The sequence below is a fragment of the Crinia signifera genome, chromosome 6 (assembly GCF_055691185.1).
Source record: "Crinia signifera chromosome 6, ASM5569118v1, whole genome shotgun sequence".
Taxonomy (NCBI): domain Eukaryota; kingdom Metazoa; phylum Chordata; class Amphibia; order Anura; family Myobatrachidae; genus Crinia; species Crinia signifera.
In genome coordinates, this window is record NC_139222.1 from 203,030,559 (window position 1) to 203,057,363 (window position 26,805).

The following is a 26,805-nucleotide window of genomic DNA, read 5'->3' on the forward strand; positions in this document are numbered from 1 at the left end:
CGGGTCCATTGAGCCATTTAACAGTAAAATCGGGTCCATCGCGCCTTTTAACATTGATTCCTATGGTAAATCGGGAGCATCGCGTCGCGGGCATCGCGGGTACATTTATGGCCGGCCGCGACGTGACCGACACAATTTCCATGTTTAACATATGGGTTTCAATGGGAAATCGCGGGCATCGCGTCGGTCGCGTTGCGGGCAGACATAAATGTACCCGCGATGACCGCGACGGGCGCCCATCTAGGTAAAGAGTACCGTTGTTTGGTATAATGGGGATATTACTGGTAGCTGTTGGCAGTACCAGTTTATAAATAAACATACTACTACTACTACTACTACTACATGAGAAATCGCCAATGATAAGCCTTTTTGAATTTTATAAGAAAACACCTATATATATGGTTGTACTGATCCTTCTCTCCTTCTCATGGGTAAGTCTAACTATGAGATATAAATGGAGTTGGTTGCTTCTGTACAGTAGGGTAGCAGCAGCAAGGTTAGTATTTTATAATTTTTGTTCTATGGAGTGTGCTACTGTGCTTCCTCCACAAAGTTACTTGTACCTGGTGTGCGTGTACTCCCAGAAAACGTTGGCTGCCATGGGGCTCCAAAGTAGTGATTGGCTCTCAAGAAGCATTGTGATTGGCGATGCCATTGTTCTTTGTCTGGGTGACTTGGGTAATAATCTTCGGGCTGAAGTTGATACAGGAGTCTGGGTATCCAACATCTTGTTTGTATCCTGTTTGCGGACGCCAAGTTTTTTAATGTACTTCTTAGGTAAGTATAATTCCAATGATGTACCACTTTGTTTTGTCAATAGATTCTTTTATGAAGGGTAATATATTTATATTAAGAGTAAGAGATAACAACATATATTTTAACACCGTTACAATGCTTTCAATTACCGTAACCACATTTATGAAACTGCTACAATTTTCATAGTAAAACAATTAATGGTCCACAAACACAGTACGGGTTTCTGCAATAACCATTGCATTCAAGTTTTCTTAAAAGGTTCCTCTAAGAAACTATAACTTATAAGATTATAGAAATATCATAACATTATAGAAATAGTCACTGTTTGGACGATCCCGATAAACCTTTCCTAACTTTCCTGTAGTTTTTACGTTTCGTGCACGTTTGTAAGATTTCCGGTGGGGAGAAAGTCAGTTATACTCTTGACAATTCAGCTGTATGCCAATCTGTTTACACGTTAAAATAAATATCTCTGAACAATCAGTTGCCGCTGGGTAAACTTTTAATGTGACTTCCCTTGTACAATACTCACTCAATGTAGACTTCGAAGTCCGTAGCTGTGATGAAACGTGTTGGGCGTGCTTACCTGTTCCCGACGTGGTGACATCCTGGTCTGGTCCGTGCTGCAATCTGTGGAAGCTCCCGGCTGGCTGCTGTGTACCTTATGCGCTCCGTCTGCAACTGATCACTGCCTGCGGCTTACCATCGGTGCCTGGTCCGGCTATACCGCTTTGTCCACACGGACCAGACCAGGACGTCACCACGTCGGGAACAGGTAACCACGCCCAACGTGTTTCGTCACAGCTAAGGACTTCGAAGTCCGTAGCTGTGATGAAAAGCGTTGGGCGTGGTTACCTGTTCCCGACGTGGTGACGTCCTGGTCTGGTCCATGCTGCAATTTGTGGAAGCTCCCGGCTGGCTGCTGTGTACCTGATGCGCTCCGTCTGCAACTGATCACTGCCTGCGGCTTACCATCGGCGCCTGGTCCGGCTATACCGTTTGTCCACACGGACCAGACCAGGACGTCACCACGTCGGTAACATGTAACCACGCCCAACGTGTTTCGTCACAGCTACGGACTTCGAAGTCCGTAGCTGTGATGAAAAGCGTTGGGCGTGGTTACCTGTTCCCGACGTGGTGACGTCCTGGTCTGGTCCGTGCTGCAATCTGTGGAAGCTCCCGGCTGGCTGCTGTGTACCTGATGCGCTCCGTCTGCAACTGATCACTGCCTGCGGCTTACTATCGGCGCCTGGTCTGGCTATACCGCTTTGTCCACACGGCAAGCTTTCTACTTATAACCCTATGTATGTCAAGTAAAAAATGTCATTGATTTATTGCTGATTGGTGCGCTTCATTTCTCTCATTTTACACACACATATATATATATATATATATATATATATATATATATACTGTACAATATAACAATTGTACAATCTACTATAACAGCATAATTCATGAATCAGCAAGTATTCCCACCGGCTGATCAAATACATTTATTAACGGAAACATTGCCTTTACAAGCTGCTTTATTACATAATATAAAGAAAAGCTGGACAAACAAGATAAACAGGATCTAATTACATTCAAGTACACAGGCACAATTACCTGCTTCAATGAGCTCTAATTAAAAGAAACTTTCTGATAACCTCTGCAGGGGGGAACGGTGGAAAGTGAAAAAGAAAATGCTCTCAAAAGGATGAAAACAGCTCAAGAGCCAGAAGAATTCTCTGTTACTATATTAGAGCCACAGCAGTTACAAATGCAGGTTTGTGCTCTACATATTCATCCCACTGTGCAGGATGAAATTATTTGATACAGGCTGCAAATAAACCATTAATAACCTCATTTACTACATAGAAAACAGACGAAACAAAGAGCAATGCAGTTCTACCTAGATCTCCCCCAAAGTACATATCTTGCCAGAGCAGGGTGACTGAGCCATTAGGGTGGGGTGCATGGCTGCCATAGTGGGCCTTCTTAACTCACAAGTCTGCATGCACCTGAGCTGTAACTAGGGGTGTTTGAGTCATGCCATCACAGAGTACATTGCTCTGTGGGCAGCTCCCTTGACCTATGGCCCTTAGACAGGCGGTCCCCCCCCCAGAATGCATCCAGTAGATGCTACAGACTGGAAACAGACAGGCACCCTGCTGTCTGTACCACCGTTCTGACCATTCTCAAGGTACTCTACGTGGTGCTGCACATCCTGGTGCTTGTAAAAACCCACCCTCTCTGGGCAAAGTCATGACATCATGATGTTGTGCCTCTGGCATGCACTGCACACCTCTCACCCATTATAGATGCAGCACCGATCCATCCCTAACAATCACCGCAATGCTAAGTTTACAAGTATAACGATGAGCCACTTATATTCAATTGTAAAAGTCAATTTGTGTTCATTCCCAAACAAACGCAATACATTTATGATCCTCATTTTGATTGCTTATAAGTAACCTACTTTTGAAAAAAACGTGTAGCACAATGGGTTCTTTTGACAATAAAACTTCATTACTTCTATGGTTCATTGTTCAACTCTTAAGAAAATGTATAATCCATTATAACACATCTGATTCAACAGTTTTGTTGCATCTGCTATTACTTTGATGTACGTTATATCATTATACACCAGGAATGATAAACTTTGGACGATTGCCACATTAATTATACAAATATTATTTTACGGATTCAGTATGAAATGCCAGCGGTCGGTATCCCGACGGTCGAGATACCGAAGCCGGAATCCCGACCACCGAAATATATATATATGAGAGAGAGAGAGAGCACATATATTTCAGAACTCCACAGAAGCGATATAGCTGGCTTTCAGTTAATGGATTTAAACTTGCAGGGGAGGAGAGGTGCCCCCTTGAAAGCAGGGGCCCGGTGGCAGATGTCTCCATTGCTTCCCAGAGTTCTGCCTCTGTATGACCTCCATCAGTAAGCAGCAATTGCCCTCTGCAGACTTTTTGCTTAGTGCACATAAATATGAGAACTTGCTGAGACTTCTGTGGAATCTCATCCTGAAGTTCACCAGCAATCACAATCATACTTATATAATTTCCATAACTAACATGTCATTACCTTTTGCATCTCTATAGTTGTTTCATCCAATGAAGGGAACTGAATTCCTTTCTTAATCAACTCCAAATATAACTCTTTGACCTCAGTCAAGTCAACATTCCCCTGTGTGCTTGTGGCCCAGGTCTTATACATGATACATAAAAAAACAAAACATTTTTAGAATTGGTGTTACCGACAACTGTTATTATACAGGATACATCACAATGGTTCTCTAAAATGTTTCATAAATGTTGTACCAGGATTATTATTGTAATATATTATATTTATTATTTTATATTATCATATGCAGAAAAACACAAACCAATTTAATACTGCCACACATTGCCCTAACATATGGAGAATAGCAAATAACTAGCGCTATGTGCGCGGCGGCGCGGGAAGCGCTAGTTATTTGCTATTCACTACAGGGACCCCGCCGGCCGCAGCCAGCTTTATACACATGACGGCGCCGCAGGTACCCCTACGGCACCGACACCCCTGACCGCCCCAGCACTGCAGGGACGCCGGGGCAGCAATTTTTTTACACAGGTACCACCCCCCCTCCCTCCCCCCCGGCACCGGGGCGCCCCCACCCCGACTCGCCTGGGGCGCTCCGGTGCCTTGCACCGGCCCTGTAGAGACACACCGATGAGCAATTCTTGGTTATATCTAGATAAATTTACATTAAGCTATAACAGTTTGTTATCTCTTTCCAAAATATTTACCATGATCAAGCGAAGAATTCTGTTTTGCAAGATGACAGGTAGGTTGTACTTTGGATTTAACAGTTTCACCAACACATCCTTACAGAACTCCTTTTTTAACACCAAGGACTGGAAAGTTGTGTTACAGTTCTTCATGCACATATCCAAGAGCTGTGTTATAAGAAGAGAAAGCACAGAGATCCAATTAGCATTACATATGCTAGTTTGGGGCTATGTGTTGAGAAACCCTATGAAGACAATGCAGTGGTGGATCCAGGGAGGGGGATTAGGGAAAACATCTCCGTATAATATACCCCCTATTCTTGATGGCGTAGTGAGGCACATGCCATGTATGCCAGAGGCTGCATAAGGCCTTATGGCAATACATGGCATGTGCCACACTACTCCAGAAAAAGATGGGTGTATTGTTATATAATTGCCCTAATGCCCCCATCCCTGAATACTCTACTGTTTTTTTTAACTATATTAAAACACCAATCATAAACAAGATGATGGTATCCCAGCAGCACCATGACATGCATTTACACTTAGACATCTTCTAAAGTATATAGCCATAATCAAGCACTTAATTCCCCCAGAAGATCTGCCTACGGGCAATCAATGCAATTATTTTGCTGAGAGACCAAGTTAAAGGGCATTGTAGTATTCGAGGCGTGATGATTTAAATGAATGAATGACTCATACATGTACTGTATTTGTATCATCACACCAAAACTACTACATTGCCCTTTACCTTGGGCTCCCAGCAAAATAATTGCATTGCTTGCAGATATTACAATATATAATATTATATTATTATATAATGCAACTGCCAGTCTGTTAACCAACCAGCCCCATTACACTAATTCTTTACTACACTCACTGGCTGCCTGTAAAATGGGGAATTGCTTTTAGGATTGGCTTAATGACTTTCAAAGCCCTTCATGACCAGGGCCCAAGGTACTTGAAGCAGCTTCTGATTCCTTGTTGCCCCTCTCGATTACTGTAATCTGCAGATGATGGACTATTAACAATACATAGAATCTGCCTGAACTCATCTGGGGGTAGAGCTTTCAGATTTCTGACTCCATGGAACTCTTCCCCGCACAGTGCGAGAAACCCCACTGTAGAATCCTTTAAAAATAGATTCAAGACTTTCCTTTTCTCTAAAGCATTTCACTTATATCCACTGTTAAGCTTGCTTTGTGTACTGTAAAGATAAATGTAAAGCACTTTGGGTCCCAGTGGGAGAAAAGTGCCATATAAATAACAATAACAACAATAATAATAATATTATATATGTGAACATTACATATAAAAGGCAAATGGCAGCAGGTTCTTAGACCTGCTGTGAGTGGGCGTCCATCTTGCAAGGGACATTTTTTATGGTAGCAGGAGGAGTGCCGGGACCACAGACAAGTAGATATGAAGGTCCATACTTGCTGATGCTCCTGATTTTTGCGGGAGCCTCCTGCTTTAGCCCCCAGTCCCCCGGTCCCCCGCAAAGCCCTCCCAATCCCCCGGGAATTTCAAAGTCCAGTTTCAAAATCCGGACTGCGCATGCGCTAGTCCGGCACGATGGGGGGCGGAGCGTGCATAATTGCATAGTAAGCAGCGCTGCCACGGCGCCCAGCAGACAGAGCCTCCAGGGAGACTTTACAGCAGCAGCTGCAGAGTCTTCACCTCACCCCCGCATTGTGGAAGCTGCAGGCTGAAGACAGTGACAGGGGGAGTGACGGGGAGCTAGAACAGGAAGCAGCTCGGAGGACAGGCTGGGGGAGGAGCAGGAGTGCAGTGCACTGCTGTGTGTTCCGTTCTCAGGTTAGTGCATGACAGTATTTCTACCAGTACCTCGGCACTGCAGCTCCATGCTGGCTGGTACTGTGTGTGCAAGCAGCTCTGTGATGTAGTGTGTTTGTTTTTGTGTTTATATACTGTAGCTTGCCACTGACACCAATATGTGTGTGTGTGTGTGTCTGTATCTTGCCACTGACACCAATATGTGTGTGTGTGTCTGTGTGTGTAGGCTTGCAATGACAAGTGTGTGTGTGTGTGTTGGTAGTGACCCCATGTGTGCCTGTGTGTGTGTGTAGGCTGGCAGTGATCCCTGTGTGTATGTGTGCTGGTAGTGACCCGTGTGTGTAGGCTGGCAGTGACCCCTCTGTGTGTGTGTAGGCTGGACCCCTGTGTGTGTGTGTAGGCTGGTAGTGACCCCTGTATGTGTGTATATAGTTAGGTACTGATCCCTGTCAGTGTGTGTGAGTACACTGGCATTGTGTGTTTGTGTATAGGAGAACAATGCCCTGTGTCTGTCTGTATTTGTGTGCGCGTGTGTGGGCTGGTAGCTGGCAGGAGGCACACATTTTAGCCGCCAGTCCCCCCAATACCCCCAGAATAATCCCCATCTAAAAATCTGGACAGCACAGCGGAGCCTGGCACAATCATGCCTAAGAGGCCTGCCAAGCACCGCTGCCCGTGGTCAGCACAAGAGCCACCCAGGCCAGCAAAGCCTGCTAGTGGCCAGCCACCCGGGAAAAAAATGGGTACTCTTTACTTAGAAGGGCGCCCATCTCGGGCATCTCGGGGATTGAATGCACTAAAAAATCGGGTGCGATCAACCGACGAGATGCCCGAGATTTCCCATAGGGAACAATGTTAAATGTCTCAATTGACCCGATTTTCCTGTTCAATGCCTCAATTGACCCAATTTTTCCATAGGAAACAATGTTAAATGGGCCACAGAGGCCAAATAGGCACCCTGAAGTGAATAATGGCCACCCGAATTGTTAACGCCACCCCACGATCAACGTCAACCCGAAGCGTGGCGAGCGCAGCGAGCCCGCGAGGGGCGGCGGTACGCGTCCTACGACCTTTTCATACCCCCACTATCCACATCGGCGTGGAGTTGAGAATAGAAAGTGTGGCGAGCGCAGCGAGCCACCGAGCCCGGGCTTCACAGCTGTCCGCGTACCCTCGCGGGGCTCGCTGCGCTCGCCACGCTTCGGCTCGGTGGCTCGCTGCGCTCCCCACACTTTCTATTCTCACCGAGCGCGGGCTTCACAGCTGTCCGCGTACCCTCGCGGGGCTCGCTGCGCTCGCCACGCTTCGGCTCGGTGGCTCGCTGCGCTCGCCACACTTTCTATTCTCAACTCCACGCCGACGTGGATAGTGGGGGTATGAAAAGGTCGTAGGACGCGTACCGCCGCCCCTCGCGGGCTCGCTGCGCTCGCCACGCATCGGGTTGACGTTGATCGTGGGGTGGCGTTAACAATTCGGGTGGCCATTATACACTTCAGGGTGCCTATTTGGCCTCTGTGGCCCATTTAACATTGTTTCCTATGGAAAAATCGGGTCAATTGAGGCATTGAACAGGAAAATTGGGTCAATTGAGACATTTAACATTGTTCCCTATGGGAAATCTCGGGCATCTCGTCGGTTGATCGCACCCGATTTTTTAGTGCATTCAATCCCCGAGATGCCCGAGATTTTTTACTAACGATGCCCACGATCAAAATCGTGGGCGCCCTTCTAAGTAAAGAGTACCAAAAAATGAATAAAATGGGTGTCGCTGCATGCCCACTTTACTGGAGTCCACACCCATCTTCTTGGTAGCCCCACCCCCATCCCGGGTCAGCCACGCCTCCGGCATGGCAGGTCCTGGTTTTAACCATGCACAACTTGTGAGGTATGGAATCTCCCTGATACCAGTTTCTGAAAGTAGGCAAGTATGTGAAGGTCCCCGGCTACAGACTCGGCAGGGGCAGACAGAAGGAGGGGGGTCAGCAAGATTGGGGAGGGCTAAACTTTTCTGGTGGGAGGGAAAGGGGGGGGGGGGAAACAGTTTTTTGTTACTCCACTGACAGGACCAATATGAATAGTAGACAAGCATGAGGATGAGTAATGTTATGAAAGACATTCCTCCAGCTCACCTTTGTTCTATTTGTGTTTATTATGTTCCTCTTTACTGTTCTCAAGCGCCAAGAATAGTTTTAAATATTAAATATACCTGCTACTTACTGAAAGTGCAAGTCTCACTTCCTTCTGATTGTAATTTTTGCCGATCTTTCTCTTTAAAGCTTTTACTGCATCCTTTGGCCTATAATGGAAAATATAAACATTACAATTAAGAAACACATCTAAATATCCATACACATACAGAAGGCAGGTAAAGATTATGCTCTAGTAGTAAAACGTTCAACAAAGGAGCAGAGCCAGGGATTCCACATTTGTAACAGAATATTTTTTCCTGAAGTTTAATGCTGGCAATCAGAGGCACAACTACCATTGGTGCAGCAGGTGCATTGCATCAGGGGCCCTGAAGACTAAGGGGCCCAATGCTGTCACACACTGCATTGGAGTGGAGGAGGGGAAGGGGGGAGGGATTATATTTTTTTCACCTGGGCCCAACCACTCACAAGTTTCGCAACAGCTGACAATTTATTACTATTGCTGCACAAGTATTGATTGTTCGATTCAGTTCTCTGCATCTCTACTTTTCCTGGTTACTGATCAACTACCTTTAAAACGGTTCTAATATACTGTACAGTATATTGGCTAAATGCAAATCTGCACTGTAACAATACGTGCAACACCTGGGTCCTGCCAATGTGCTGAAGTTGGGACTGCAGACCAGAGAGTCTTTTGGGGCAGGTAAAAGAAGGGGTATGCTGTGCTTTCTTTTTAAAATCTAATATATACTGTATATATATATATATATATATATATATATATATATATATATATATATATATATATATATATATATATAATTGAATAAATAACAAAATAACATAGATTTAATGAAATAATAAAAATACATTTTTGGACATAAATTTAACTCATTCAGTTTATGTCCAAAAAGGCATTTTTATTATTTCATGTAATCTATGTTATTTGTTAAATTATACATATATTTTTTACATTAAAAAAGCGCAGCATACCCTGTCTTTAACCTGTTACCTATTACTAGGGTATTTACAGCCCCCACCATTTGCTGCTGCTTGGGGGAGACCGCTCAATCTTTAAAGTGCCTCTCACAGATAACTTGTTATCTTCCTCTTCTGCAACCACACACAGGCCCTGATTCTAGTCACGTTCGCACAGGGGAGCGATGTTTAGCGAGTGCGCATTATTCGAGCGGTCACGGCGAAGTGATTATGCGGGTGGGGGGCGTTGAGCGGCTTGCCGTGGTTGCACCCATGGGAACGCTCAGAGTTTCATGGGTGTTCCCATGAAAAGGCTGTGCGTTCCCATGCTAATGTGCCAGTGACGCGGATGCAGGGTTTGGTCACCGGATGTTAGGTGCCCGCCCGCTTCCCGTACAGGCACCCACAGCTTTAAGACACCAGAGTGGTGTCTTAGATCTGCAAGCATTTGCAAAATCATTCAATGGCCGCATGCTTGCGGGGAAATCAGTGTGCGAGGGGGGGCGTTCATGCAGGCGGCATCAAAATGACTTGCAAACCTGCAAAATTCGCAGTTTTGTGAGTCAACAAGAATCACTCCCATAGTCTTTTGGGGCAGCCTGTATCTCTAGGACTCCCGGAGCTGGGTATACACTAATAGATATATCTGCAGATCAATTGATCTGCAGATATAGCTACAGATGGATTCGGCAGTGTGTTCTCCATTCACACTGCCCGATCCTGTCGGAGCTGAACTGAAATTTGCATGCACACTCCCATTGAGCTGTCAATCACCGCTGGCTCCCGACACAGCTGTATGGGTGGTCGGCGAATCGTCCGCACACAGATTCATTCACAGATATATCGCTTGTACACACTGGCCGATGGTGCATCAATATATCGGCCATTCGATTGATATCGGCCAGTGTGTACGCACCTTTAATCTATCTTTAATTCCTATTTTTAATGCACTTCACAAGATTTCTGTCTTTTTCAAAAAAGTATCTATAATTTCCTAAGGTGCCCATACACTTATGTGGCTTCTTCCCTTGGAGAAGTCGCTTCCAATCCTCCTTCATGATCTCTGGCTCAGATTCAATGTGGATTGAATCAGATCGGATTTAACACACATGCTATTTGGGCCGTTTTCACTTGATTTCTTGGCCTGATCCACCGGAATCGGGCCCAAATCGCATAGAGTATTGGGACCTTTAGGCTTCTTTTTCTTGGACTTGATGCTTAAATGGATGCCATAAACACAAACAATTCAGGAATAACCTGTATCTGAAATAAATGCAGTTTGAGTAGCATACAGAGCCGCAAGTTTAATCAATTTGAATGTTTGGGTACTTTGGAGGTGCCGGTAATCAGGAGTCAGCCTATAAGCAGGTGCAAAAAACTCCAGTCCTCAAGAGCTACCAACAGCTCACGTCTTCCAGGCCATCTAGTAGGTACACAGGTGTATTCATTACTCACTGACAATTTTCAAAACATCCACAGGTGGAGCTAAATATTTCACTTGTGATTCTGTGAGGAGACATGGAAAATGTTAACATTTAGTATCTCACGAGGACTGGAGTTGGCTATCCCTGCCCTATAATTTCACTAAGGGGAGTGAGTTTTACACCTTTACAGTACTTTGCAGGAATATCATAATGACTCACATAGATTACACATAATAAAAACAGTCCTGGTTCTCATATCCCCTGCTCTCTTGATTAATTAAAATCAGGTTTGGTACTAATTTACATCTTGATGTTATGTAATTCAGGGGTGACTGATAAGGGAGAATTGATTTAGGGTGAGATGTATCAAACGGAAAATGCGGTAAAACCCCGGTTTTACCGCATTTTCCAATGTATCAAAAATGATACCGCTTTGAAGGGTATCACCACCTTTGGGTGGCGATACCCTATAGAAGCCTATGGGCTTCTTTTCACCGCCCGCCGCCGCAAACCCGCCGCCTCGCCGACCCCCCCTCTGGCTTACCTTCCTAAAGGGTCCTCCTGGACCCCGGAAGGTAAACCCCTCCTCTCCCTAGTGAAGCAGCCGGACATCCTTCCGGCTGCAGGGGGGAGGAGGAGGCGCCGGGGACAGCCTGCTTAGCTGTCCCCGTCGTGAGGGGAGAGCCAGGCGGCAGGGAGGTGACGGAGACCCCCGCACACCAGAGTACAGGTATGGCGGGGGGGCTCCGTCACCGCACCGCGATGCCAGCCGCATATGTTAGTACATATGCGCTGGCATCGTGGCGGGGGGGGGGGGGCGCGAAGGGCAGCGATGTATTTTAATACATCTCGCCGAAAGTGCCTGGTTTTTTATCACCGGCCAATCAGCTCCTAACTATCCCTATTTACACTGATGAAGCTAGACTTGCGAAACGGCCATCTGATGTCCTGATTTGACCCCTTGTGACCTGTGTATCCACACCCCCCATTTCTCCCGTGACAGCAGCGTGCACCAGAACCTTGCTGACCGCGGTGTTCGGTGCATAAGCACACAACCCTACCCTTTGCTTCAGCAGCGTGCACCAGAAAACCTGCTGACGGTGGCGGCTGCGGCTGTATTGACAGTCCCTGTCAGCGGTTCTCCTAAGAACCGGCTCCTGTCACACTCCTGTACGGACAGCACAGCAGGAGCCGGGCGCAGTGTGCACTGGAAATCTACTGACGGCGGCGGCTGCACATGCAGTCCCCGTCAGCGGCTCCTTCAACGGCCGGCTCCAGCAATACTCCTACATTATACAGGACAATAAGTGCCGGGCATACGGAAGGAGGAGGCGGGTGAACACTTCTACAGTCCACCTAACAGCCTGGTGACCAGTATAGCCCTGACCAACCACTACTGAGTTTAAGCAGCATCGGCGGACGCTGCCAGGTACTCTTAGTTATCAGTACCTGTCACTACTGTCTTTTCTACTACACTGCTCTAGGGGATAAGGTGCCTCAACAGCGGCACTCCCTCGCATCTGCACCCTCTTAACCCCGGGAACCTACTGCTGGCTCACTCTACCGCTCACACTCCACCTCTGCTAAAGGTAAGTGGGGAGCAGCAGCGTACATTCGCAGCAGGGACCCCACTATTTATATTGTACTTTATCTCTCTCTCTATGCAATTCTCTCCCCCTTGGGACTCCCTGCACCCCTCTTAGTGTCGCTCACTCCCCACCTCTGCTGCAGGCAAGTGGTGAGCAGCAGCACACAGCAGAGGCACAGTGATCACCAGTTACTATTTTGCATATTTCTGCACTGGTGTACACTCATCCCATGTGTTTGGTCACGACACCCTGCACTGGTATTATACTAATCAGGGGTCGATACCATCATATACTTAGGGACAGTAGTTTCACCTTTTCTTTTCCAAACCCCATTTTTTGAGACCTTGGCGACCACCCATGACCTCGATATACCAATAGAAGGACTCAGCAGGGGTACTTTTCACATTTCATCCTCACACCCATCCTTTCTCAGTCACGCTGTTCTATATGTGGTATTATACCGTTGAATATTAATACTGTGGGGGATTTATGTGGACACAGCTAAACAATTCATAATTTTGGGGTCAATTGCACAGGGATAAGTATCAGTATATTTAGTTATTTGAAGTTAATTATGCCTACAGTATATGAGTGATTTCTATGAACAGAGGATTTCGCAAACTCTATGCATGTTTCATACTTATGTTACAATTGTATTTAGGTTACTCATAGTGTTTCCATTCCTGTTTGCAACATTAATACTTCGGCAACATACAGTAGTTGCTAATGTCTTTGATACAACCCTTTATAGGTTATTACAGACATTGAAACGTTATTGATTTTTGACAAGAAATATTTTTGCACCTGTGGCGGCATCAGTTATTTGATTTAAGGGAGGAGACATTTGAGCATATCTCCCTTCATTGTACAATGTTTTGTTTGTTGTGTTGTGTTTGTTGTCTGTCTTGAGCAATATCATTTTAAAAGTGTATACGATTAAAAATTAAGTTTTAACTATCTGTGCCCCTAAAAAAGAGAGAGTACTTTCTTCTTTTTTGCCTATCCCTATTTAAACCCTGCCTATACTTAACAGTCAGGAGCTGATTGGCCGGTGATAAAGTACCAGGCACTTTATCACTTCTCCTCCCTTATCACTGCTTCATATATATATCCCACAAACACATAATTGACACATACAGTTGGAGCCCCTATCAACTTTGTTCCTTAGTTCGTGGCTCGCCATTGGCTATCCTATTGTTCTCAGCAGCAATACAATACACAGAACAATACAGTAGGGGATTAGCAGAGTAATCCTATTACTCACTTAATCCAATTAACAGGCTAAATGAGGAGGGCTCCATCTGTATAATAAAAACTGTTTGATGCGCCTCCCTTTTCTGATTATAATGCTGACTCTGGTAAAAAAAATCATTTTGATTCACTGGACAAAGAAATCAGCCCCGACTATACAGGAGCTGACAACTAAGCTTTTGCAACTGTTATATTTTGATTTAAAATCCTTGATGTTAGCTGGCTCTATAAAATCCTTTCATAACAAATGGGATAAATGGATATTCTCTTTAGATGAACAATCACGGAACACTATCCAGGGATTCTGTGGAAACAAAGAATGGCTAAGGGCACACCCATACCTTGACACTCCACCTTAATTTGTTTGACCTATGGACTGCTGGAACTAACAGGATAATTGACTCCAACTATTATTATCCATGGACTTACTACTGTATAACACATGGGCCTTCTCGCTATGCAACTGTATGCTATGTTTATGTTCAAAATGTTATTTCTGATGACTATGTATCACTCCTGGATCATTCACAATCTAAGCTTATACTACTACCTATCTTTATAACTACCTTTACCTCGCACCCCCCCCCCCCCCCCCATGTGTGTGTCTTTTGTCTGATACCTACTGTTATTGACTGCCATAAAATATATTGGGCCGAAAGCCGATATATCACTGCTGCAATATTTACTTTGTAAAGAACAGGGCAAATGATGACATCTTTCTTTTCTGTATGTTTATTGAAAAACTTAATAAAAAGATTAAAAAAAAACAGTTTGATGCACCCTTTCAAAACATAAATTAAGCTACAGTATGTAGCTGTATTTTAGCAGAATGGAAACTTGGAAGCTACAATTAAATGAATGGGTCAAAGCCACATTATAATTCCTTTCGCTATGTAGATTTGCATTTAGACCATATTTATCCAAAAGTAGGACAGTCCGAGCTTGAAAATCATGCATTTATATATAGAGAGATACTATGTACATCAGCATGGATTACACTTTCAGAAAATGTTATTTATTGTATGAACAAATGATGGCAGCTTCTGCTCCAAATGCATAATTAATAACCATTAGACCTAAATACATATATTACATATACACATATACTGTATATATCATGCAATGGGGCAGATGTATTAAGCCTTAACAAGAGATAAATGCAAGGGTGATAAGGAGAGATAAACGTCCAGCCAATCAGCTCCTTACTGACTTTTTTTCAAACACAGTCTGTAACATGGCAGTTAGCAGGTGATTGGCTGGACGTTTATCTCTCTACCCTTGGATTTACCTCTTGTTAAAGTTTAATACATCTGCCCCAATGTCTGGCACTCCATGATAGTTGATTGTATAACTGCCAGGTGACCTCTCAGGTATATTGGGGCAGATGCTTATCGCGCCGCTATGATACTTCCTGCTTCGCCTCAATAGCGAGGCGAAGCAGGAAGTGACATCGACAAGATGTATTAACATCTTGTCTGCCGAAGCGGGGGAGCGTTAACTCCCCCCTTCGGCGATGTCCCTTTCTGGAGATAGCGCATCAGTTAATACTGATGCGCTATCTCCTGTCCCCCGGCCGGCCGCACTGGGCATGCGCGAGATCTCGCAAAAACCGCGAGATCTCCAGCGCAGCCCAAGCCAGACGCAGGGCTAGCGTTGTCCCCATAGTGGGGGATAGGACAACGCTAGCCCTGAGCTGGCGAAGCGGCCGGGGCGAATTAACGCCTTGAAGGCTGTTAATACATCGCCCCGGCCGTTAATCCCTGGGGGGGATTGCAGGGACAGCCCCGCCGAGCGTAACTCGGCAGGCTGTCACTAGCGCACGTTAGGTGCGCTAGTAATACATTAGGGACAGACGTAATCCCCCCCAGTTAACCAGCGTTAAGTGCATTTTTGCACTTAACGCTGGTTAATACATCTGCCCCATTGTAAAGGTCATAGCTGCATACAAATGATAGCGCTAAAAGGCTTAGCCATTGTATTTTGTTATAATAATCAATAATGTTTCAATATAAGGAAGAATTCTTAACATATTAGCTTGTAACTGCAAAGAGAAAGTATCTGCACTCTGGTTTTTCAGAAGAACCACATGTCAGCTATCTGCGCTCATCTCAGAGTCAGACTAGACAACCAGAGACCACAATTATAGATGTGCAAAGAGATTGTAGCTCAACAGACATGGAGATATGAAACCAGAGCTGTATGGAACCATAAGATTAGATTAGGGACGCTAGACATTGCACGTACTCTTATGTTTTATCATATGTACGGGGGGGATATTTTGTAGTCTGTAAGCCCTGTGTTGGGCAGGATATGTGTGGGCGGCCATCTATGGCTGCATATAAATATGTGCTGTTCACTAATTAAACCAGAATACTCTGAAGACATAACTGGATGGTGGTGTCTCTCCTCATTGTGTTCTCACCAATGCATTGGTAAAAGATCTGAGAGGTGACCTGATTAATTGAAGGGATTTCTTAGTGCTAAAACAGTGTTATCATGATGGGGGCTCGTCCGGGATGACACGTGGAAGGATCGACATCTAATGGCAAACTTCTAAACTAGACGGCTCTCTGAGACTCTGACTGATACCCGGGTGAGTAGGAAAGATTGATTTCAGTCTATTTTACTCAAGTCAGACTCTTTGAGTTTCATCTGGTATTTTGTAGAAAACTATACATTTCCTGTCTTTCCTTGCTGTCATTATAGTAACCCAATTAACTGGTCACACAGCCTAGGTTATTTGTAGTTGTATTTGTATTGTTTCATTTTTAAGGTATAACACACTACATTGCTGCTATATATGTTTATGTCTTATATGTGGATGCAAGTTTTGGACCAGCCTTAACGGGGTCTACTTGGTAACTGAACACTGAGGTATTGGTCCGCCTGCCGCCTCAGTTGACAGTCCGTTGTTGTCTCGTGTCTGTGTCGAGTAAACGTTGAAAAAATAGTTTTAAAGTCTAAATCAAATGAGTGTAAAGTGTATAAGGGCTGTTAATTAGTCCATAGGTACTCAAAGACCACCCTTGGCACTTGCTACCATAGGCTTGACCTGTCTCTTGTCAACGGTGGCCCCTGGATGTTCCTAAGGGACCGTACCAGCTCAGCCTTTACAATTGATCGCATTATTGTCATGTCTGTATAAGTCAAACGTGGTTGAATGACTGATCCAAGTACTTGCCTTTATCCTGTAGGCACTTGCAGCCAGTGTACAACCAGCATTGTGTTGTGGTATAAACCAGTATATGGTTTCACTTATTATGCAACTTTAACCAGTGTCTTACAAAAAAGAACGACTTTTAAGATAACCATTTCAGAAAAGGAAAAGGTTTTAACAGAGTTTGTTGTTATTGTGGGATGTCATTTGAATGCAGAATTATTGTCAGGATATATAATTCTATCATATCCTTCATGTTTAGACAAATGGCCCATTAATCATTGCAATATACCAACAATTTGTCCTAAAAGTTTTCAAGAATTAGCAAAAATTAAATACGGTGTTAAGATTTCAAATATCATAGATGTAGGATATCTTCCTAATGTTAAACCCAGACAAATTAAGTGGGTTCATTTTCAGAGTAAACAGATTGGTAAAGTCAGTGTCTAAACAAAAGGCAGCCAGTGATACACAGTTTACTTCCCGCACAACTACACATCCCGCTTCACCGCAATTGGATACGGCCAATACCCATAGAGCTTAATTACCTCTATGGGAGGGGACGGGAATAAGATACAGGAGTGCTCACCTACAGAAGTTGTTGCGGAACGGGAAGGTAGGAAAAGGTATTAAAAAACTAATTTTCCCAAGTAAGGGACATTAGATCCACAGCAGTCTTGGAAAAGATTCCAAGTCACAGACGGTCATTGGTTACAGAGGAAAAAGGGTTATTTAGACACTGTACAAATATGGCAAATTGTTTCACAAGAAATTGATGTAGGAAAAAAAGGTCTAAACAGGAAGATTATATGACTGAGATAAAGCCACCACCGTATATGTTCCAATAATACATAATACTGTTGACAATGTTGAAAGTGTTGCGGTGGGGTCATCACAATTATTAATGCCCACGAATGTAGAACAAAAGACACCTGAAAAACGTTATTTAAAAACACTAAGTGATTCAGAAAAACCAGAAGATACACTAAGCCTTAAAGATGTAATCCAAAAATGCCCTGTTTGTGGGGAATGTGTACCGGAGGGCAGTGAAAATGGTCGATTTTGTAATATTGACTTGATGCAAAGGAGATTATGGGATTACAATACTAGTCCCAATAGAAATGGTAGTCTAAAGTCAAGATTTAACATACCTGGTAATGAATACCAAATAATGCCTGTCAGAATGAATAGACATCCTAAACCTAGACATACACCTAATTTAGGACCTAATGATGTTGGGTATGTTGCAGAAAATGTAGAACAGGAAAAGTACATACCATGGTTTCCCTCAGATATTATGCGCATTGTAAATGATTTACCAGATATCAGAAAGAGTCCAGCAGAATTTGAAAAGAGAATCAAACAACTGTGTTCTATTTACACACCATGTTGGGTTGACTTAGAACAGATTCTTAAAGCCTCTATAGGAATAGGTGAATTCAATACTATTCAAGCCATAGGTGCCCAACAAGCACAAGGTAATAGAGGGGCAATTGAGGCAGCCCCAACTCCTCCTAATCGCTACACTATAGCTTCAGGCAAACAGTTGTTATATAGAGTGCAATTCAGATGTGATCAGATTAGAGACACTGCAGCAGCCGAGCCTGATTTGGTGCAAAATAACCTCACCATAAGACAATAGTATAACAGATTGTCAGTCAGACATGAAAATGTAGGATTTTCCCTTAACAGAGGCAATAATGTCAGACTGTTCCAACTTCTCTCCTTGTAAATGATGAATTTACACCTGTACCTAATGAATTTTTAACCTCACCTACATGTCCAGTGAATCTGCTTGGAGGTGATAAATACCAGTTATATTCCAGCTGCCATGAAGCCCAACATTGAATCTGCAATCGAAGTTTACCTAGTACAAGAAACTGCCACAGGGGTAAAATGCATTTAAGTAGAGTTTTATACAAGGTTCTAGCAGAAAACAACATTCAAGGTTACACCTATTTTGTTATGTTATGTTTTAAGTAAAGGTAGATGTTTATTAAGAAACCATTATTTGGCCAACTGCATTGTTTTCTTCTTCCCAAATGGGGGATGAATATATATATATAGAATGGGAAGAAGAGAGATCAATGAGTTAAGTACACATGATGAGGTCATTAGCAACATTAATTAGAACATGTCTTATTTACAAAAATAAATTTGCTGGGTCAACATTAGTATTAGTACCAGAGTTTGGTGTTGATTGGAAGCATAGAGGTTATTGCATAGCTTCAGGTACACCTAATGCACATTCACAAACTGTAATAACATTGATGAAACATAGGAGGTTTGCAGTTATTAAATGCCAAGATCATATTAGACAAATTGATCTTGTTTCTAGGGGTAACGAATGATTGGTTGGTTGACATTGTTACTAGGGAGGTCCCTCCCATGTCATGACACATATAACAATAATTGTTGTTTGGTTTTGTTATTATATTAAGATTGATTTACTGAAAGAGTATCAAAAGGAATAGTAACTCTTCAAAAAAAAAAAAAAAAAAAAAAAAAACTGACATTTATTAGATGTTATAACAGTGTATTTGGATAAAGTCAGAAAATAAAAGAGTAACATCAAAATAATTACCGAGAGTTATAAAAATGAATAAAGCCAAATGGCAAAGTAGTATTATTTGTTTAAGATATAATTAAGAGACAAGGGTGTTTATGAAATAAATTAAGATAAAGCATTTGTCACATTTGTAGAGGTTACAAATCGATATTATTGATTTTATTCAGTTACAGAAAAGAAGGTTTATGTACGTATATGAAAGTGTTTATATGTTAGAGGCATGGCCTGAAGTGTCTGAAATTGAGCAGTTTACTGCCAGAAAAAAGATTTTGCAAGAATTGGTATGTATCAAGTGTCATAGAAAATGACCAAGGAACAAATACAGTATTATAGGGAAAGTTTTTCAAATAATGTGTGAAATGATGGGAATGGAATCAAAAATACATATGTCTTTATATCCAAAGGTGGTTAGGACGGTATCTTACAAGGGAGAAAGGAGTGGCATGACCAGAAGCACTGCACTAGCGCTTCATAGTTTATACCACACCTGGGCCTCTGCTTAACCTCTCTCCACATAAATTCAGATGGCAGACCAGATACGATACGGTACTGATCCAAAGGCTGACTTTGAAATTGCATCATCATTTGACTGTTCAATATGTTATCCACTTATTTAAGCAGTTACAAGACCTTCGTCGAGTTCAACAGGAGATCCAACGTCTTCTTCATTTGGTCCAGAGCACGATACACAGCCTGGAGACCATGTTATGGTGAGAAGTTTCTTGCATTCAGGTTCCTTTGCAGATACACAGACTGGAGACCATGTTATGGTGAGAACTTTCTTGCATTCAGGTTCCCTTGCAGATTGATGGGACAGTCCTTAGCAAGTATTGCTGACAACAGATACAGCTATGAAAGTTGCTGAGAAGGACATTTACCTGGATTCGCAGGTCGCATTGCAAAACGGTGAGATGTTCAAGTTTTAAAAATCACCAAAGGCTAAGCTGTGTGCATACACAGAGACTTTAATAGAGTTCTTCAATCAAGATGGAAAGCATTGTTTATAACTGACTGTATACTTACGGGACAATGTTAAGGACAATATTCAAGTTGCATGAGTGGAGTAATCATGGACATTGCAGTATTTGAAAGTATCGAAGGTGTGAGTGTCCCCTCCAATGGTGCCAAAGTAATAGATACAGGAAATATAAGGAAGTACACCCCTCACAGATGGGAAACGATCCTCTTCTCCAAAGTACGACCACAAGTTTTAATGTTCACAATTTCCGCCAAATGGTACCAATGGGGATTGCAGTATTTATAATTATCTACCTTGGAGAGGGGCCCAGTCGAGGTTCATGGTCTGAGTACAGTACCTGTCCATTAGTATGGATAGGGGTTATTTCACTAAGTCCAATTCCTTTGTCCCTTCTAAGCAGGTCAACAAGAACATTTAAGTATATTTATAAGGAACAGGGTACAACACCCTTTGAAAGATGAATTTGTGATTATTGTACTCCCACCAGAGGAGAAAGATATATTCTGATGTATGGATAACATGGTATATTATTCAAAAGAATATCTAAGTCGACGGTATCATTCACTGTATGGACAGGTAACAAATGCAACTGATTGTTGAGTATGCATTAACACACCATTGATGAGTTACTTTTGAGTTACTAAAGTTACTAAATAGTTACTTTTGGAAATTTGTGGAGAAAAAAGGATTGTGATTTATATAAGATATCATTATTTTGTTTCAGCAAAATTATAAGTGAGATGAAACTAGATTTTAGGTAAACAGAGGAATGTACACACTTACACTACAAGGAAATGCCATACAAGATAAAAGTTTATGTAGGATATTGTGACAAAATTGTTACAATGCATACGCCATACAGTATGTTCTGCTGAATCATGTGCAAATATTTTTAAAGGTTTTCGGTTTATCGTATGCACCTTAGATTGAAATGATAAAGTATTTGAGTTTACACTACATATGAATGTTCCAGAGTTTAAAGTTATAAGTTAGGAATAATGGTTTCCACCATAGTTCTAGAGTTTGATGTTCTTTTTCTTTATGCTAAAACCAAAATTTATAATATTGGTTGAAAATATGGTTTGAAAAGATTACCAATAAAGTTTGAAGATTTTGCTATTTGGGAATAAAGGGAATATATACCAAAGTCTTATACAATAACCCATGATGAGTTGAATGAAGTCTTTTCACAGGTCAATCGACATCTCAAAAGAGACATTAATCCGGTTATTAGGAAATATATTCCATTTATCGATTCTCCAGTAAAAATCATATGGATACCACCTTGGAAAATATCTATGGAAATGGTGGTTATTTGGACAATCAACAAGAGATTATTGAGTTTGCACAAGTTATGGACAATGTTACTGAACTTTACAATGACATTTTTAAATATGATGGACATGATCTAAAAGCAAAAAAGCAATGAAATATTACAACAATTATTTCGGACTTCATCTCATTACTGAAAGTTAAGTTTGGATAGGAAAAATGTATAATTTACTAAGCCCCGAGCCAGACAAAGTAATTTACTGATGTTTTCTTTTAAAAGGTGTTGGAATTGTAATCGTACTATATCTGTGTTTTAAGATACTGCCTTGCTGTTTTTCAGTTTGTCAAAAACGGATAAAGAAAGCTTGTGAATCCTCTAAATATAAAACATTGCAGAAGAGCCTGGTTAAAAAAGTCCAACAGCAGTCTACCTTAATGGAGATGCGCCAACAGTCCGCCAACTGGAAACAGCCAAGGACCAACTCACTTGATAGGGTGTAGCATCCTACTTGTGGAAGCAAAGCCATGTTTCTTTTTTATGCCATTAGAGTAGACTGTTATTGCTTAGACTTGTTGGGCAGAGAGATTGTAATATCAGATAATTCTGTAGTGTTTGATTATTATAAAGACGTGGGGAAATGATAGCGCTAAAAGGCTTAGCCATTGTATTTTGTTATAATAATCAATAATGTTTCAATATAAGGAAGAATTCTTAACATATTAGCTTGTAACTGCAAAGAGAAAGTATCTGCACTCTGGTTTTTCAGAAGAACCACATGTCAGCTATCTGCGCTCATCTCAGAGTCAGACTAGACAACCAGAGACCACAATTATAGATGTGCAAAGAGATTGTAGCTCAACAGACATGGAGATATGAAACCAGAGCTGTATGGAACCATAAGATTAGATTAGGGACGCTAGACATTGCACGTACTCTTATGTTTTATCATATGTACGGGGGGGATATTTTGTAGTCTGTAAGCCCTGTGTTGGGCAGGATATGTGTGGGCGGCCATCTATGGCTGCATATAAATATGTGCTGTTCACTAATTAAACCAGAATACTCTGAAGACATAACTGGATGGTGGTGTCTCTCCTCATTGTGTTCTCACCAATGCATTGGTAAAAGATCTGAGAGGTGACCTGATTAATTGAAGGGATTTCTTAGTGCTAAAACAGCGTTATCACCTCCCAACATGACCCTCTCCAGGAGAAACACTTTGCTCTGTTTCTGGACTTCCCTCTTAATGTATGATTGCTGTCACCTGTTTTAAACAGGTAAATGGATAAGAAAGGTGTTTCCCCACAGGTGATGGCAATCATAAATTAAGAGGGAAGACCAGTAACAGAGCATTGTGTCCCTCTTGGAGAGGGTCATGTTGGGAGGTATGTAGCTGCCTACCCTCCTGCATTCTGCAGGAGACTCCATGAAATAACAGCAATCTCCCTCTCTGCCTCATTAGTCTAGTAATCTCCCTCATTTCACCTAGCCCACTTTACACTGTTACATTTCTTGGGATAAAAGGAATGAGAGATAGATACATTTACATTGAATCATCAGCACCATTTCCCAGCACTTTAGCAAGTATAGTATCTCTTACTAACTGCTTTGGGGCTCATCTACATTTGGATACAAATCATTTAAAAAGATTCCTCTCAGATGTAGCAGTATGCACCCAAGCTTCTAGGTGCCACATTCACAAACTCTTTTCACAATCTCTCCAAATATGGAACTTGTTGCAACAACAATGACAAAACTATTAAATGGTTGTAAAAACATAAAATCATCAGCATAAATATGAGGTTTATAAATGGCTTAGCTGATAGTGATGTGACGTAGGTTTCAGAAGTGGCCCAACATGTTTTGTCGTTCAGACTTCCTCAGGGGGGTGGAGACAAACTGAACTTATGCCACACACGCAGGTGCGATGCAGCGCTACAGGATGGCCACCCTGCAGGAGCTGGTTATCCGGCATGACACTAACAAACCATCAGTAATTGAAGCAACTCAGGGGCCAGTTACCAGAGACTATAAAAGTTTAGCATCCGGGAGAGATGCTGCCGATTCTGAACCACCCCAAGAGACTGTGTCTGAGGCCCAATGGAACCCAGTTGGTGGGAAGATCTCATTGCAGGACTTTGAGAGAGATCAACACGATGACAGCAATTTGTTATACGCTTTAAATAAGACTGTTAAAGTGGTTAATGGCAGGGCAATTGATGCTTTACCATATTTTGTTTCGAAAAATGATTTGCTATATCAATTTTCTACTTTACAAGGGAGCAGTTGGTATTAGAAGCTGCACATACGCATTTGCACCAGGTTTTGGGAGGAGTAGCAGAATCCCAGGTGCGTAATCAACAGCACCGGGATTTCCTGATATAAGGGTTTCCAGGGCAGAGTCACCTTGCTCTTGGTGGTAGGCTGGTTTGTTTTTTTATCATAGGGCCATTGGTGCCTTTCAAGAGTCTGCTGTGCTGAGAGTGCCTGTAGAGTGCATGAGAGTGCCTGTGTGCTACTGACTGTAATGCTCTGACCTGCTGTTAAAAATAAACAACATAGTCTTCATCTGAGTCCCCATATTTGTGATCCTTGTCACAGCATATACAATAATCCAGAGCGACAACGTCTCCTATAGACTTCAAAATCAATAAATATATTCACAAATCATGCATACAGTAGTGAAACATTTCAGGGCTCTTAGACCCCTTTATCAAGGTACATATTCTATACACCTTGTCTCCGTGTGCCGCTGTCTCCTGTTCATTGCATTTAACTTTCCAGAAAGCACTGGATCCGCTGAACATGGTATGGGTGAGTGTCTTCAGGGCCGGATTATAATGGGGGCACAAGGGGTCAGTACCACTGGGCCCCCCTCTAGCTAGGGCACCCCTGTGGTTGGCATGTATATTTTTTTTAAATATATATATATATTTTTTTTTAGCTAAATGTTTTGTACATGGGAGTGGGGTAGTGCTGCAGCTTCACCTATCTGCCAATGTGACAATGATTAATGGTGCTAAACATCGGGAGCCAAGTGTGCAGTGCATTACCGGGAGTTGACTAAGTCCCATGACACTTTGCTCCAGAGGGCAGAGGCTGAGATGTTTGTGCTGAGCTCTGATTGGTGGAGCTCATTACATGCTTTTCAGGCCTATGGAGAACAGTAGCAGCAGCCTAGTCATGGGAGGGTTTTTAATCAGAGGCAGCACTGGGACTATATATATATATATATCCCCTGCAGTTACCCATTGACCAAGTTTATACTTCCTTTACTCTGTGTTTTGACATGCAGTTTGTAGCCAGTAATGACAAGTGCAAGGGGGGCCCCCTGTCTAAAGTGCCCTGGGCCCCCCGAAGGCTTAATCTGGCACTGAGTGTCTTTCTGACAATTCTATATATAATCTAATATTATAAACACATACACATACACTGGACACGATTTCTAAAAAAACAAGCTCATAGAAATGGACCCACATGATCTAAAGCACTATGTTAAGACTCCTTGTACCCAAGAGTAAATGGGAAAGGGCAGGATTTTCAGGACTGAAGGGCTAAAATGTTCTATTTATATTATCATATTCTATTTGGAAGAAGATTGTGTACACTCACCCATCATCTGTGGAATTGATGAAATCACATATATTCATAAATTGACCCCAGTCTTCTGATTTCTGTGTTCCAATTGTGCTTGTTGCTAGTAGGTATAAATAAAGTATAAAACATCAGATCATCTGTGATTAGCTAAAATGTATTTATTATCAGTATATTATATACATAAGAACACACATATTCCACAGCACTTTACATAGTTGCCCATTCTCATCAGTCCCTGCTCATGTAAATAAAGCTTGCGGTCTATAATCCTTACACATTATGGTTTTTATATTGTGTTTTTTTTTTTTTTACCAGTACACTGTATTTTTGTATTGTGAGGTAATGGCTATAGAGACAGGTGATGCCAGGCTACATAGAGGTTACCCACACAGGATCAAGAAAATGATACAAACACCACATACAGTAGTTTGGACAGCATAGAGATGGTGGGAATGGAGGCAATGGAATGGCATGATGACAGAGGTAAACCTAGTGCAGAATGAGGACTATGGGCCAGATTCTCTAAGTTTCAAAAGTGATAAAATAGAGAGTGATAAACAGCCAGCCAATCAGCTCCTACCTGACATTTTTCAAACACAGCCTGTGACATGGCAGGTAGGAGCTGATTGGCTGGCTGTTTATCACTCTGGATTTTATCACTTTTGAAGCTTAGAAAATCTGGCCCTATGAGAAATATTAGGAAACAGGCGAGTGTGGAATTAAGTAGACGGGGGTGTTTGCAAGAAGCAAACCAAAAGAAAAATGTGCCTTGTGTGGAATTACTCAAGTCATTGATGGTGAGGACTAAAAACACATACAGAAAACATAATTGAAATCAAACAATGCAAGTTTAGCAGTCTGTTGCCAATTGCCAAAGAACTATCTCAAGCTGGGTATAGACCAGAGGCAGATTTAGGACTCATGGTGCCCTATAAAAGATACTGGTTAGGGGCCCTCCTCCCTCCAACAATCCATATAACTTTATGTTTGCTGCTGATTACAGCTGGCATCGATTGGTAGACTGTACCTTGCACAGTCTACCGATAAATGCTCTACTGGCTGAACATCGGCATTTCATCCAAATCTGAATAAGGTTCTGGGGGGTATGCACTGCCATTCAAACATACACAGCCTAGCGAACAGGCCTGAATTAGGCCCATAGTTTCCCTTAAGATATTTAATCTGTTGGTTCTGCTCTTCGGGGGTTACATATTATTATTAACAGTTTCATATATAGCGCACATATACTGTATTACACAGAGCTTTACTGAGAATATTTGAACATTCACATCAGTCCCTGCCCCACTGGAGCTTACAGTCTATATTCCCTACCACATGTACACGCACACACAGACATTCTAGGGTTAATTTTGTTGGGAGCCATTTAACCTACCAGTATATTTTTGGATTGTCAGAGGGAACCGGAGTACCCTGAGTAAACCCACGCAAGTATGGGAAGTATATACAAACTCTGCACAGTTAGAGCCATGGTGGGAATGGAACCCATGACCTCAGTGC

The 26,805-nt window shown here is 42.5% G+C and overlaps 1 protein-coding gene across 5 annotated transcripts in view; it reads right to left on the reverse strand.

Moving 5' to 3' along the window:
• The window catches only part of TOM1L1 (target of myb1 like 1 membrane trafficking protein), a 163,014-nt gene that overhangs the window by 105,618 nt on the left and 30,591 nt on the right, over nt 1–26,805 (reverse strand). For all 5 annotated transcript variants that reach the window (XM_083148655.1, XM_083148651.1, XM_083148650.1 and 2 more), the window contains exons 2-5: nt 25,303–25,387; nt 8,541–8,619; nt 4,545–4,694; nt 3,841–3,963 (exon numbers count right to left, since the gene is read on the reverse strand). In XM_083148655.1, the coding sequence (XP_083004781.1) occupies nt 3,841–3,963; nt 4,545–4,694; nt 8,541–8,619; nt 25,303–25,340 (390 nt within the window). In that variant the 5' untranslated portion in view covers nt 25,341–25,387. The remainder of the gene's footprint in view (nt 1–3,840; nt 3,964–4,544; nt 4,695–8,540; nt 8,620–25,302; nt 25,388–26,805) is intronic.